Raw genomic sequence first — 14,836 nt, forward strand, 5'->3', positions numbered from 1 at the left:
TGGTGAAAACGTGCAGTACCTCCTTGTGTTACGTGCCACTCTCTGGAGGGGTCAGCCTAAGGGCTCGGTGGCACCCTAAGCCCCTTACCATCTGCCTTAAGAAAAAAAGGGGTCTTAAAATGAGCCCTTAAAATGAGCACTGAGGAACATCTAGTCCAAATCCTTGAACTTGACGCCTTCTAACCCCACCTGTATGCAAGGGGTAAAACTAATTAGTGAAAAAAAGCAAATAAGAGACAGGATGGGGTGAATGAAGGAAAAAAGTACAGACAGGAAAAAAAAGAGAGGCAATTTGGGCAGAGAGGTAAAAGGCAAAAGCAAATGGAAAGAGAAGAGAAAAGAAAGAAAATATAGGCTAAGGAAGGGAAAGTGCTAAACAGAACACAAGGCTAATTTTTGGTAGTTTCAAAGAACTGCAAAAGGAGGAGAGCCAGCATTCCTCCAAGTCATTTGGTGCTCCTTCTCTGCATCTCCTACTCGGGCAGCAGTCATGCCACCCAAGTGCACACTGCAGCAAAGCCACCAGGAAACACTGCAGACACAGACTCCACTGCAGTCCCAGCCTCCGTGTTGGCCCCACAGCCTGCTCCACAGCGGGCCCTGGACAGTGTGCACCCTGAGGCGAGCTCAGCATGCACACAGGACCACGAGACGGGTGCATATCACTCATGCAGCCGTGGCTTGGTTGTGGGAAAGTGCTCTAAGAGATGCAAGGGGATGAACATGCTGAAGTTGGTCCCTGAAAGCTGAGAAGCTGCCACAAAGAAGGCACAACGTACCTGTGCATCCCGTGGTTCCCTTTTTCACAGAATAACCCAGCTGGCAGTGGCAAATGAAGGATCCCTTGGTGTTCTCACATTCCCCAAACATGCAGATATTCGAATTTAAGTCACATTCATTTACATCTACAAAATCCATTTTCAGTGTCTTGGTTAGTTTTCATTGATTACACTGACTTAAAAGCTATTTTTAAAAATAAAACATTATAGTAATACAGATAAAGTTTAAAATATAATCCTTTTGCGAGACATTGTACTGCAGATGCGTATGTTGTGTCTTTGAGATTTTCATTTTCAAATAACTCTTCCTTCTCAGATTTTGTAATTCTAGACAATGGTTTGAAATTGTAAAGTAACGAGAAAAAGCCGTCCTCCTCTCACTCCCATGTGCGCATATGTGTGTACACGAACAATCCCCCATTGCTCAGGACACCCACCAATGCATGTTTTCATGTCCATCGAAGCCATGAAGCCATCGTAACACAGACAGCGGTACTCTCCGGGAATGTTGGTGCACTGGCCACCATCACAGATTTCAGGGTTGTTTTCACATTCATCAATATCTGAGGACACAAAATCAATATCAATAAAGAAAAGGATGCCACCTTTTATCATTCTCAAATAGCTTTTCTGTATTCAGCTCTACTCAACAGTATCCACAGCCATATCTGTAAGAGCAAGTCAATCCACTGTCCAAGGTCTGTGGGTTCCTTTTCTCTACCTGCACACGATCTCCCGTCCGGCATCAGGGCGTAGCCTTCACTGCAGCTGCACTCATAGCTTCCTTCTGAGTTTGTACACTGTGTGTCACAGCCCCCGTTCATGATCATACACTCATCAATGTCTGCGAAAACAACACAACCCCGTTATTGTCAGCTCTACCTCTCCAAAAAGGTAAGTTTTTGTTCTTCTTAAGCAGCTCACTCTTAACTGGCTTTGGATTTCTCTCCCTATGATCTATGTGGATTTAGTGCTGAACCATCAGCCTTTCTTCCCTCTCACTTCCTTTCAGGCTGCACTCCACTGAACATCAGTATCTGCAGATTAAAGGACTCAGAAACCTATCTATGGAGTTCAGAGTGTCTTACAGGTAAGACCAGTGAGTCCTCTGACACCAGCACAGTGGCACCCTGCAACCCCGCCCTCGTTTTTAGGACAAAGGACTCTTAGAGGCATCAGTGTGGATTCATTGCAAGAAGTTTTCCTACACGATGTGAGAAATGTGAGTCGCATACCTGCATGGCCTCTCCTCACCTGTACAGCCCTGGCGGTCTGGCGTGGCCTGGTACCCAGGATTGCAAGAGCACTGATAGGTGCCAATCATGTTCACACATTTTCCATTTCTGCACAGACTGTCACTCAAGGAGCACTCATTGATATCTAGGAAAGGTACACAGAGTCAGTGTTTCATGTAACAGTCCAACCACTAACACCAAAGAATACATTCACTGAAGCAGTGATCTCCAAAGGGCTGTGTGTACTTTGGGGAGAAGGAAAATGATCCGGGGTGTTTCAAGAAAATGCTGGAATCTCAATTTCGGTTATTTCTACTGACAATGGTGCTGTCCAGCATGACTTTCTATAATAATGGAATTGCTTGCTATCTATACTGCTCAACACTTTGCTCCATGTGCTACCAAACACTTGAAATGTAGCTGCAATTCTCAGGATCTTAATGTCATTTAATTTTAATTAAAATTACATAGCCACATGTGGCCAGTGATGACCATCTCAGGCTACACTGATATTGCATGTGGCAGAAATGAAGCTTCTACTATTTATGAAATCACACTGGCACGCTCACCTGGTTTCTATGAGCCTGTCAGGTGCTGCCTACATAACTTGCACTATCTTGAGGAAAGATACTGGTTCCACAAACAAGCATGACAGTAAGGCCCTCACCTCTTTATCTGCCTTCACTGTACTGCGTTTTTATCTGGTGGGGGCGGGGTCTACAGATCATGCTGCCTATTTTTTTAAATAAATTAACCCTTACAGAGATGGGCAGATACCTTTTAAAAAACCCACGCGAGATTGGTAGGAGAAACTAGCAGTGATATTGTAACCATAGAAGAAGAGCAAGAAACCAACCCATTTCCTCGTGTAAGTTTGTCAGACACAGCGTAAGTTAAAAGCTGGAACAATGTACACTGATTACACAGAACAGTAAACCATGTGAAATGCCCAAGATTACCACAAAGACTATACAATATGGATTTATGCTCATGATAATGAAGGATATATTTTATTCACACAGAAACAAGTGTATTTTACATGGTCTATTATACCTTTAAGGAGTATATTTTTCACCTACAAGATTCATGAAACTAAATAAAATGAACTTAGAAAGATATTCCTGAATCACTGTATCACAGTGTAGTAAAGGACAAATAAATATTTGCTGCCAGAGTGAAAAAGCTTTTGTACTGCTATTAAAATAAAATTATTTACAGCATTTTTAGGTGATCCTTTAAAAATGCTTGTTTAATCCATGGTTTAAAATTCACCTCCTATATCAGCACAGAAAAATATACAGCTTGTAAACAAATGTACACGTAGCAGGGAAGTGTGCTCAAATTATTTGTATTTGTATTTATTTTTGATTTGCTTTGGTACTAGGAACTCAGGGCCTTGTACTTTGCCAGCCAGGTGCTGTACCACTGAGCTATCTGCCTGGCCTTCAAATTATTTTTCAAAAGTGGTATGTGAAGTGCTTTATTTCAACCTGTCTTATTGTGTACAGTTTCAAAGAAGAGCTCCTTTGAAGAAAATGATTCCTGGCTAACTCAGAGTTCAAGAGGTAGTATACTAATGTCCAGTAAACACAGAGGCCTTAGTTACAGTCCTCAGAGACCAGCATTAGGGTTCTCCTGCCCCTCTGCCATCCCTTCAGAGTTCAAGGCCAGTGAAGAGACCACAGAAATCTGTGCAAGCAGGAGCTTAGGAGCTCATGCAGTCATACACCTGCGCAGACCTGTAAGTCAACACAGGAGTACAGACTGGACTCTGCCTGAGTGGCTAGAAGGAGCTGCTGGGAAAGGATGCACACTGTACAGGTATGTGCACAGGTGCACCATCACCGAGTGGCTCTGGACAGCAGATCCTTCCCCTCCTACCTGCAGGATGGAGTTACATGGACTCACACAGGGTCCTGTACACAGGGACTACCCAAGTGTGCTGAAATCATAAAGAGCCAGTCACTTTGGTGCACCACTGACATTCCTGTGAAGGCAGAGCCTGAATCCAGCCTGGATTTTCAACCTGTAATAAGCTAGATTTCACATGCCCCAGAACAGCAAGTTCACTAGGATTCCTCCTTTTCACCCCTTGTGCCCACTGGAATTGTGTGCTGAAAGGGCAAACTCACCCACACAGTCCTCACGTGATGGTGACAGCTCATGGCCCAGTGGGCAGTCACACTGAAAACTGCCCTCAGTGTTCACACAGGTGCCACCCCTACAAAGGAGAGGGTTACGTTCACATTCGTCAATGTCTGAAAAGTAAAAACGTGAGATCCATTAAAGAACTCTGAGGAAAAACTGTTCACCACATACAGCATGGGAGGAAGGTATTTTCTGAGGTGTGTGACCCAACAGTAAGAGATGTGCTTAACTGGAGAGAGGATAAGCTCTCCTCACATTTTCTATCATCAGTATGAAAACTCTAAAAAATTCTACTCTTAAAGGTAATAAACCATCAAGAAATGTACTTGTATGAAATAAGATATACAAGAGATGCAAATAAACAATATTTGCTTTAGCTCATCACAGATTCAGGATACCATGTACTGTTGACAGTTATTCTGGTGTCTGTATCTGTAATCAAAGAGAAGAAAATCTTACACTCATAGAGACTACATTTCTTAATTCTTATAAATCACTGAAAGTAAAATGGAGCCTAAAAGGTTGGGAACTGCGTAAGAGTGTGTAACCCTGAGCAGACACGGGGAAGCACACGGGCTCAGTATGACAGAACACGAATTCTGGGACCGCCACACAATAGCACCCATTTTAAGCACATCCCTTCTGAGTAATGACGTTGTGTGCTGATTCTATGACTGAACAGAACACAGTTTCAACCTCTCACTGCTATGAAAGTGCCAGAGGCTGGGCCGCCTGACAGCTGTCCAGGGTCAGATTTCTTGTCTCACATTTCTGTCTATTTTCTCGTTCTCACCCCAGCTCCTCGCAAAGCTTGCTGCTCTCAACTCTGAGCCAGGCGAAGGCGGTTGAAAGAGCTGGTGGCAGCCTCGTGTCAGGGCCGGGGAAGGGCCAGCCACACTCACCCATGCAGTTCTTCATCATCATGAAGCCACTTTCGTAGCCCTCGAAGCACTCGCATTCAAAGCTGCCAGGGGTATTGACACAGATGCCGCTCCCGCAGAGGTCAGGAGAGATCCTGCACTCGTCAATGTCTAATCCACGTGGTTTCAAAGAAATAAGACAAGAAAGCAGAGCAAGTTAAGAAGGCATTAAGGCTGGAGACAGGGATTTGGCCTTCCTTCAAGTGAAAGTGCTAATGCTTCTAATGCTGGGGACATGCGTGACTGCGGGTGGGAGGCAGGTCTCCAGGAGGTCAGACAGAAGGGGATGGGCCTTAGGGACATTCCTTTCCCCAACTGCCAAAACTGTCGCAGGCAGTGACAGGCAGGTGGTACCTTTAGGTATTAGGGAATTGTGGATTTTTCTTTGAGGGTTAGACGCAGTAGCTGAAGGATGAGCCAAGTGACAACTGCATTACAGGTCACACGAGGCAGGTGGCAAATGAGGAGGTGGTGGCCAAGAGGATGAAGCCTTGTGCTGGTGGTTCTGCTGCACCGGCGGCGGGCAGCCTGAGGACATGGGGCCACCTTCTGAGCAGCCCAGGGAGGCAGCCTGCCAGGCAGAGGCTGTGAACTAACCTCTGGCCAGAGGGCACACTTGCTCTAGGGTGTGTTTTTATCTCACATCAGATGTGAAGCGCTAAGTGATCTACATTTCAAAAAATAAAGAAAAACGATGTTCTTGTGTTTGCCACATTTTATACATTATGGCAAATAAGGATCTTCATAGCAGTATCGTCCTCTCAAAAAGAGTTTCTGAGAGATTGCTCAGGTCTACGAGAGTTTTCAATCGAGAAATCATGTCTACACAACATATTTAAGAAAAGATTTCTGTTACCATATTTTGAAAATATTTCTGTTCTGTTTTCTGAAAAAAATGCTTCTGCCACTGTCCTTTATTTGGATTAATTTACTTCTGAAGTTTCTGATCACATAAGTTGGTTAGTGGATAACCCGTGTGCATTCAATGGGGGTCTTGGTCTTTCAGACCAAGAGTATAGTGCGAACTCTGAAACCACGTGTTTGGCCTTGAATCCCAGCCTGATATCTGCTTAGTCCAGGGAAATCACTGAATTCCTCTGTGTTCAATCTGCTTATCTGTAGTAAGATGAGGTACAGAACCCATCTTCAGAGTTAAGGGAATCCATATTTGAAAAGTGCTAAGAAGAGCACATGTCTCACAGGAAGTGCTGCATATGTATTAGCAACTTTGCTAGGAGTTGGCATTGCAGAGGAGGTGGCTTCCAAACTGTCCTTGAAGGGTACAGAGCAACTGTAACAATAACGAGGCACGAGACAAATGCAGAGGTGAACAGCAGTAATGTATCTCAGGGGACCAGACGTCATAGAGTCCTTACTGAGGCTGATACTAAGCAGCACAGACAGGATGTGACAGATGGCTGAAGGAACCACACACAGGGAGATGACTGTCCTAATGTGCTGCGGAGAATGGAGCCTGTTTTCCATGGAATTTCAGATTACAGTAAGTCCCTGACTTCTGAACCAGTTCCATTCTGGGAGAACATCTGTGCGTCAGATTCATCCATAATCTGACAAAGTGAGTCTTGTACAGTACACCTGTGAAAGTTCGTGACTCAAATGTTCATACATCGGGGACTTTTTGTATTTCCCAAAACAATGCAGGGCTGTCAACAGATTTTCTCAGTTCTTCAGCTGAAGGAGAGGGTACAAAATACTGAAGGACTTGGCCAATATCATGTCAAAAAAATATTAGTGGAACCAGGACTGGAAGACCCCTAAGCACTTCACACAGGTCACGCAGGCTGAGTCAGTGGGGACACGGTTCTGTGGGAAGTTACACAACCTAAGCGCTGCCGGAGGATGATAAACCCATTGTTTGTGAAAATGAAGGACTGAACCACAGAAACTCAATAAAATGGCTGGAAGACCTTAGAGGACTGTGTGACAGTAGACTGTGCTATGTCACCTAGGTCCCTTTTCAGGAAGGAAAGACCCACTTCCCTCCTCCGCAGCTCCAGGGAATCCTGTCAGCAGAAAGCCCTCACATGTCAACTCTCTTCAGGTGATTCCTCGGCTGAGAGGACATTTCTCCATAGCCACTCTTCTCTGGGCAGCTCCAGCAAAGAAGTCAAGGACAAACTGCATCACAAGAGATTGTTTTAACTCCACGAAAGTGTTTTGCAAGAGTATGTACGTGTGTCTGAACCAGGGGCAGCAAAAGTCAAAAATAACACAAATGGCTGGTTACAAGACAGGGTGAGAGGTAAAAATAGACAAAGAGGGTAAGTAGAGGAAAAGCAAAGACAGAAGATATTGTGAACTCATTTCTGGGTTAAGCAGCTGGGAGCAGTGACAAGGAGGAGATGATGGAGAGAGGACGGAACCCCACAGAGGCAGAACTGGAGCAGGAGTGGCAAGGAACGTGGGGGTAGAGGACTTCACTGCAGGTGAGAAGAAAAGATTCACCCAGAGGCTAAGTGAGGAGGAGACTAACAACTTGATCTCAATAAAGGAAGAAAGCAGAAGGCTGTGAGAGGCATGAAGGTTGGGAGAAGTTCTGACATTTTAAGAAAAACTCAGAGGAAAGCACGAGTTTGCTAAGTGGCGGAGTTCTCGCATGGGCTTGGCTGAAGGTGGCTGCAGAAAACTCAGCAACTCTCTTCACATTCTCCTGGCAAGTCCAGCAGCCCAGAATGAGATATCTATGCTGAGAGGATTAGACGTCAGCAGCAGGCGTGGGAGATGAACAGACAGGGCAGGCGGCAGAACTTGAGAGGAACAGAGGGACAGCTACGAGATAATGTGCAGTCATCTGGGCTGGAGGCACAGGGAGGTACCCAGAGAGACACTTCAACAGAAATCATGAAGGGGCAGCTGGGAGAATGGGAGAACAGGGCCAATTCCCAAGACAGCTCTAAAAATAAGACCTTGGAGAGATGGTTCACATGTCTAGAATAATTTGTTATATGATCAAGCAGAAAATTTGAAATCTTTTTTAACTAAAGAGGATGGTGTGGACATGTTTATGGACAGTGCCTGAAGCCTAATTATTCAGAGTACTATTCACAGGTCAGGAAAATAAATCATAACATCTCTGTACAAATTTTAAATAGCATGCCATTCAAGTTTATATAGTGGTACCTTGGTTCATGAACTTAAATTTGTTTTATGATTCTGGGGAAGACGGTTGCAGACAGGCTTATCATCCAGACGCATGACCAGAAGCAAAATTTTTCCCAGTGCTTCTGTTTGAGAACTGAACAGTTTTCAAACAGAAACATTTGTGAACTGAGTTATTACAGTAATTGTTGCAGATTTATTTTATTCCTTACTTCTCAGATATTTTGAAGATCATTTTTATGCCGTTCTTGTACATAAAAAAAACGGGCAGTTTGTGCTATTTTGCAGTTCTCTGACAAGTTTGAGAGGATGGTCTTTTGAAGGCAGTATTCTCAAACACGGCAAAAGAAGGAGGCCCAGGGTTTGCTAAGTGAAGCAAAAGAACACTCTCACCTGTGCAGTTTCTTTCCTCCATGTCCAGAGCAAATCCGCTGTTACACCGGCACTTGAAACTTCCAATGGTGTTCCGGCACTTCCCGTAGGTGCACATCCCAGGGAAGGCTTTGCATTCGTTGATATCTAAAAGCAGAATGAAGCAGGAATGTTGCTATACATGAGTAGGTCCATCACTTTAAGTGAAAAAATCTATCATGATGGGAAATATTAATGTAGCCACGCAAAACATGAGAGCTATCAAATTTTTCAGTGATTGTACTGATTCCATATAAAAAATTGCTATTGTGATTATCTTCTACACTAGTAAGAGGGACAGAGATTGTTTGGCTATGGATGCGCTATCAGGGCTACCTCCCTTTAGGCTGTGGGAAGGAAAGTAGAGGGACAGAAGGAAGCAAGGATGGTAAGATGACTGGCCTGTTTTCTAGCTTTACTTCAACACCACCTTACACAGGTAATTTATACTCCTGGGGCATAAGGTTGACAACAAATCCTGTGTTTAACGAAAGGCACTTGCTGGGAAAGCAGAGGGTGTTCGTTGGTGCGGAGGCCCCGGCACCGCTGGCACTTACCTTTGTAAAATGGCCGCCCTGTGAGGACATCCCCTCTGTTAGCAAAGCCAGGGCCTCGGGGGCACAGGGTCTCATACTCCTTGGTGCTGGGTTTGGGGCATTCTTCACACTCGGTGCCCCAAGCTGCCCCCACAGCACAGCAGCAGGCATCCATGCGGAACTTCCCAGGAACAGGGTGGACACACTCATCTTCATCCCATTTGAGGTAGCACTGCTCCATTCGGATGTCTACACCGAGAAGGAATCACAGGCCCAGAGTTAGTGGAAACAATTACTGGGCATTCACTCACTGAATGGGGCTCGGCCCCAGGCAGGATGCTGTGTCGGGGCAGGGAGATATGCTGAGGGGGACACAGAGAATCTCAGTGTTCCTGGAATGGACTCCATAAACATAATCACTTCAGGACAATAAGACCTAGTCCCCTGCCAGTTTTCTCACAAGTACCCTTGGAGAAAACAACTCCTACAGACATGACTTTCTTACAGCATCACCTATGATTCTTTTCTTTTCTTTCTTTTTTTTTTTTTGTTTTTTTTTTTTGGTATCGTTCACATCAGGAAGAATGATTTTAATGACAGGATTGTTCTTGGCCACCGAACTGCTGAAGGCAGCGTGTGAAAGTCACATCAGATCCCTGTCACGAATAGCAAAAGGGAAGCTTCACTCTATTTGCCAATTTGCCACAACTGTAAAAACTGCCTTACAAAAAACCCTATGTGATTACCGAATTCAAAGTTTTAGTTTCCTGCCAAATTTGCTTTGTGTGTCATGGTTTTTGCCTTAGCTTATGCAAATATTCTCTATTAAGGCTAACTCTTCTGTTGAAATGTTACGTTTTCCCTTCCATTTCAAAACAGATGAACATTTCAACACTTAGCCCATGTCTGCTGTCACAGGACAGTATCAACAAATAGCCAGAGGACAGGTAAATCAGTATGATTTGTAAAGCATGTTTATCTCTTAGCCAACAGAGCTGGTGGTCAAACTGCAATTGAACATCTGCCTGTATAAATACAGACTAGTTACAAAAAGTATTTTCTTAATTAGAGAACATAATTTATATCATAAGATTATTTCTAGACATTAAATCCTCTTCTGAACCTGTAAACTATTTAACAGAGGGACAGTGGTTCCTGATGGAAATATCAACACAAATTGATATATTTACTATTTTAGTTACTGCCAACTGGATTCTTTTAAGTTCTCAACTAAAGGAAATATCAACTTTAGGAGCTGTCTTTAACTGAGTTACATACTTTTCTAAGGAATGTAATTAAAAAGTCCCAGTTTTAAAGAAAATTTCCTTCTGACTTGGTGGACTGAGTACAATTATCCACAGTAGGTAATTCTGCTTTATAGCTCCACATTAATACCAACACAAACAGACATTTGCAGTGTGTGAGAAGGGTGACAATGATCCGCTAGGCTGGATTACTGCAGCGCTTCCAGGGCTGGTCTGAGATACAGCCAGCTCCATCAGATGCTGTCCCTAGGAAGGAAGGATCTTCATGAGAGGGAGATGGGAAAGTTTTAAGTAAGTGTAGGTAGTCTAAGAGCTCTGCCTCCAATCATACTGTTTATAAGGTTACTCAAATAATTCAATGAAGAAGCCATTTTAGGGTAAGTTGGAACTGGGCTAAAGGTATTTGAATTAAGTATGTAAAAAGTTACAATAGCCTGAGAGAGTAATCCTATGTCTTTACTACAGAGATTCCTATCTGTATTTACATCAGGAATCAAACCAGCCAGCACTCAGGCCACATATGGTCTATAAACATTTTGACTGATCTGCACAGAAATTAAAACATGGACTTGGAAACCTGTGCGTGGTGCACATGCCCTGCAGTCCATGTAGTCCGTACTGCTTCTTACAGTCACATTCCTTAACCGTCTCCTCTGGGCATGTGACTTTGCCATCCCTGGTGTAATTTTATCATAGCAATTTACCACTGCTTTTGTTCTTGCAATAATTTACATTTTTCATATCCCACCCTCTTTTGTTCTTTTTTTGGCTGGTGCTGGGGATCCATGCTGCTAAACTGCCCAGGCTGAGCTTGAACTCTCCATCCTCCTGCCTCAGCCTTCCAGAGTGCTGGTATTACAGGTGTGTGCCACCACACCTGGCTCAGTCTCTTCTTAAACCTTCCTGCCATCCCCAATCAGAATAAATCAATGCAGTTTAACTCAAGCAGTGTCAAGAACATTTAAGTGCATGGATGAAGAACTCAATATGCTGTTTAAAATATTACAAAGGCTTTGATTGTAAGTTATTTTACTGGAAACTGATTTTACTAAAAACTGACAGCTTACAGTCAATGATATATCTCCATATACTATGTCGGTTAGTTACAAAGGCAACTTGTTATCTTTAGTCATTTGATCATACAGACATGTTATTCTGTCATTTTCAAAACATATTTATTCCTAAACATAGCTAATTTTAGGATAATATAAAAATATTTAAAATCTAAAAATAATTTTTATGTATTGGATACTATGACTTCCAAATGAATTTGGTTGTGCTTTCTACCCAAATTTACATGTGCTTTGGAAAATGAACTTAAAATGAAACCTTATGATTTTGCAAATTTCTTTTTGTTACTAATGAAAAATCACTGACATATTTAAACCCATAAAAATGATTGCGTATAGCTCTACCACTGCTCATACTCTGCCTATGATACTCTTAAATTTCAATTACAGACCTATGTAAAGAAGTTTCTTAGACTAAATATTTACTGTTCCATAGCTTATTGGGGACAAAAAAAACCTCTTTAAGTAAATGAAAAATGTTCCATCATGAAACTCAAGAGGAATAAAAAATGATACCGATAAAGAATAAGGGCAGATCTCCATGCTAATAATACAGTGTTGAAAAAAAGATTCCTCATTTTAGATGATTAGAAAATCAGATACTGAGAAAACATAAATTCTAAAGCACAAAAGGAAGGAGCAGAATGGGTCACTGTTTCCACATGAAGCAGTGTAATTTTATTAGGGACTCCCTCCTGCCTAAAGGGAATGGCAAGAACGGACTGGTCAATGCTCCGTTCAAAGGCTCACTGCCACTTTTTCTTCTGTGTCATATGCACAGCTCTCTCATCCCATTAACTCAGTATAAAATATTAAGCTTGCCTGAAGTATGTGTTTAAAGGAACTAAACCTCAGAAGACAGTTTTCTGAGCATTACCAACTTTCCATATTAGGCAGAAACTGTTTTACTTAAATACATTTGCTTTTAAAATATTCTGGAGTAATTTCCCCCCAAATGTCTTATATGAAGCAGGTTTCCTCAAGTACAGACTCAGTGGTTTTGGACTGGCCAGTGCCCAAAGAAAGAAAATCCATGGCTGGTTTCAAGCATAAAACCCACGGGGGCATAAATCTTACCCAGACATACGCGGCCAGTTCCATCCAACGTAAGGCCTTCCGGGCACTCACAATGAAAAGATCCTTTGCTATTGACACAGCGACCATTTGGACAAACGCCAGGAAACACCTCGCACTCATTAACGTCTGCAGGGAAATGGAGAGAGCGCAGGGATAAACAGAAAAACAGGTGTGGCCTCACTTCCTGTATAACATATTCAACTTGCAATACAATGTGGATTATTACTTTAGTTAAGCAAAAATATTCCACAACCCAGCCACCAGCATTCCTAAGTCACCAGCTGTGAAAACGACTGCAACCCTGCCTATCCATAATAATCGGCCCAGACAAGCTCCCCGCCAGCTGTTCTGTGCCTTGAATGCTGGCGATGTCCTTATGAATGTACCCAACTGCATAAAGAAGCAAAATGGGAAACTGCAGTTTCCCGGAGCATTATGCTAATGCATCTGTTGAGTATCCTGAGTATTTTAACTGAAATTCTGAGGTTTCTGAAAATGCTAAATGTCTCCAAAGCTTGAGATTAAATACTAACTTTATGGACTGCTGTAAACATTTACTTCATCATCCAAGAATATACTCACCTTCACAAGTAACCCCTTTAATCCTGGCGAATCCTCGTGGGCAAGCTGTATCTGCAAGGACAACAGGACAGGTCTTTCCTTTATTACAAAAGGACATAAAGTGTCTCAAGTTCAAGCAATAGTGTAACAGACTTATACACTGAAGGTGGGACTGTAGTGGCTGAGCACTCCAGTTGCCCCCGTTCAATTCGGTAAAGCACAAGCCCTGCTGTGCTGTATAACTCCACTGCTGCTGCCCACATTGAGATTTCCACTTTTGCTCTCAAACTGTCAGGTGAATTACAAGTAAACAAAAAACTCAAGGAAAAGAGGTATGGCTTATGGAGACACATGCAAATGAGAACAGGGGAGAACACAGATCACTAAGCATCCAGATTCTAATTAAGTCCCCTTCTTGCCTAAAACATTCATGTCTGCTTACAGGAGGAGGGAAAACCAAATATAAACTGCAGGAGGTGGGTGAACTTAGCCAGGAAAGACAACAGCTGAGGAGGGGAGGGTTTGCGATCTTAGGGTACTGCTCACTACTGAAGAATGGAACGGAGTGCAAGAGGTGTCCCAGCTAAGGGGAATGCAGCAAGGAGAAGCCCGGACACCCTGCTCTTGCTCCTACCTAGCTCACAGCGCTCACAAGGGCTCCCCCAGGCAGCTCCCAGGGTGGCGCAGCATTCAGATTTCAGGGTGGCTCCGTTAATATTCACCTCACAGCGGTTGTCCTGGATGTTGAGCCAACACGTCCCTTTCAGGCTGTCTGAAAAGGAATTGGGAAGGCTGGAGGGCATGTACCCCTGAAGAAAATATAGCTCCTCAGGGTACACCAAAAGTATTTCTTGTAGTATTAAAAAAAACACAAGGGAATTAATTTTTAAAAACCTTTAACAGCATGTCCCTTGAACACCCATATATATGCATTTAAGTGAGGTATTTATATGCATGGAAATTAAATGCTATACTTTATATATCTCACAATCTGATAATAATTTAATTATATCTACTGATATTATAGAAAGAAGCCACTGTTGTCTAAGATACTATACTTAGAAACACTGCATTACCGTGATAACACTACCTTTGTGAAAAGTATTTGTAAAATGTATGATAAATCTTTTGATATTTAAATTATATTAAAAAGTCCTCAAATAATCTCATTTCTCACAAAATTTCCCATCAATAAACCATACACAATTTATGTTCTACAGTAGAGAAACCAGTATTTCTCCAACTGACAATAATTATTTGACAAATAACTTGAAAAACTAAAACAAAAGAGATATCAACACTGCCTACAAATCCAGCACGAAGACACCCGCAGGGCTAGTATGTGACGAGTTGCTGTTCAGGGATTTCTCTGTGCACACATGCATGTGTGTATGTTTATCTCTAGTTCAAAAAAGAATGTGTGTGGGCAAATTACTTGAGGACATATGGAAGTGTAAGAAAATACAAAAATCACTTGTAATCTGATTATCTAGAGACAACCACTCTAAACTTTAGATTATCTCCATATAAAGTTTAAGCTCCGTCTTCTGAATAGTAGAGTAAAATACTGGGCACTTCCTAATTTTCTTCCATGTACATCAATGGGAATAATAAGTAGTAAAGTTTTTATTGGCATAAAAATGTTTCAAATGAACAAGTAATAAATACCTGCCAATCGATTTAGATTTCTCTCTCTTACTGCTGTGTACAAGTG

The 14,836-nt window shown here is 42.6% G+C and overlaps 1 protein-coding gene across 1 annotated transcript in view; it reads right to left on the minus strand.

Annotated features, from left to right (window-relative positions):
* Positions 1–14,836, minus strand: part of Fbn2 (fibrillin 2) — a gene marked incomplete at its 5' end in the record, with an annotated part of 227,883 nt that overhangs the window by 59,251 nt on the left and 153,796 nt on the right. The window contains 11 exons of the mRNA XM_005380550.2: positions 780–905; positions 1,217–1,342; positions 1,501–1,623; positions 2,034–2,159; positions 4,147–4,272; positions 5,065–5,193; positions 8,596–8,721; positions 9,171–9,398; positions 12,562–12,687; positions 13,144–13,194; positions 13,757–13,894. Of these exons, the coding sequence (XP_005380607.2) occupies positions 780–905; positions 1,217–1,342; positions 1,501–1,623; positions 2,034–2,159; positions 4,147–4,272; positions 5,065–5,193; positions 8,596–8,721; positions 9,171–9,398; positions 12,562–12,687; positions 13,144–13,194; positions 13,757–13,894 (1,425 nt within the window). The remainder of the gene's footprint in view (positions 1–779; positions 906–1,216; positions 1,343–1,500; positions 1,624–2,033; positions 2,160–4,146; positions 4,273–5,064; positions 5,194–8,595; positions 8,722–9,170; positions 9,399–12,561; positions 12,688–13,143; positions 13,195–13,756; positions 13,895–14,836) is intronic.

This window comes from Chinchilla lanigera, unplaced genomic scaffold (genome assembly GCF_000276665.1).
Source record: "Chinchilla lanigera isolate Chin_1 unplaced genomic scaffold, ChiLan1.0 scaffold00014, whole genome shotgun sequence".
NCBI classification, from domain to species: domain Eukaryota; kingdom Metazoa; phylum Chordata; class Mammalia; order Rodentia; family Chinchillidae; genus Chinchilla; species Chinchilla lanigera.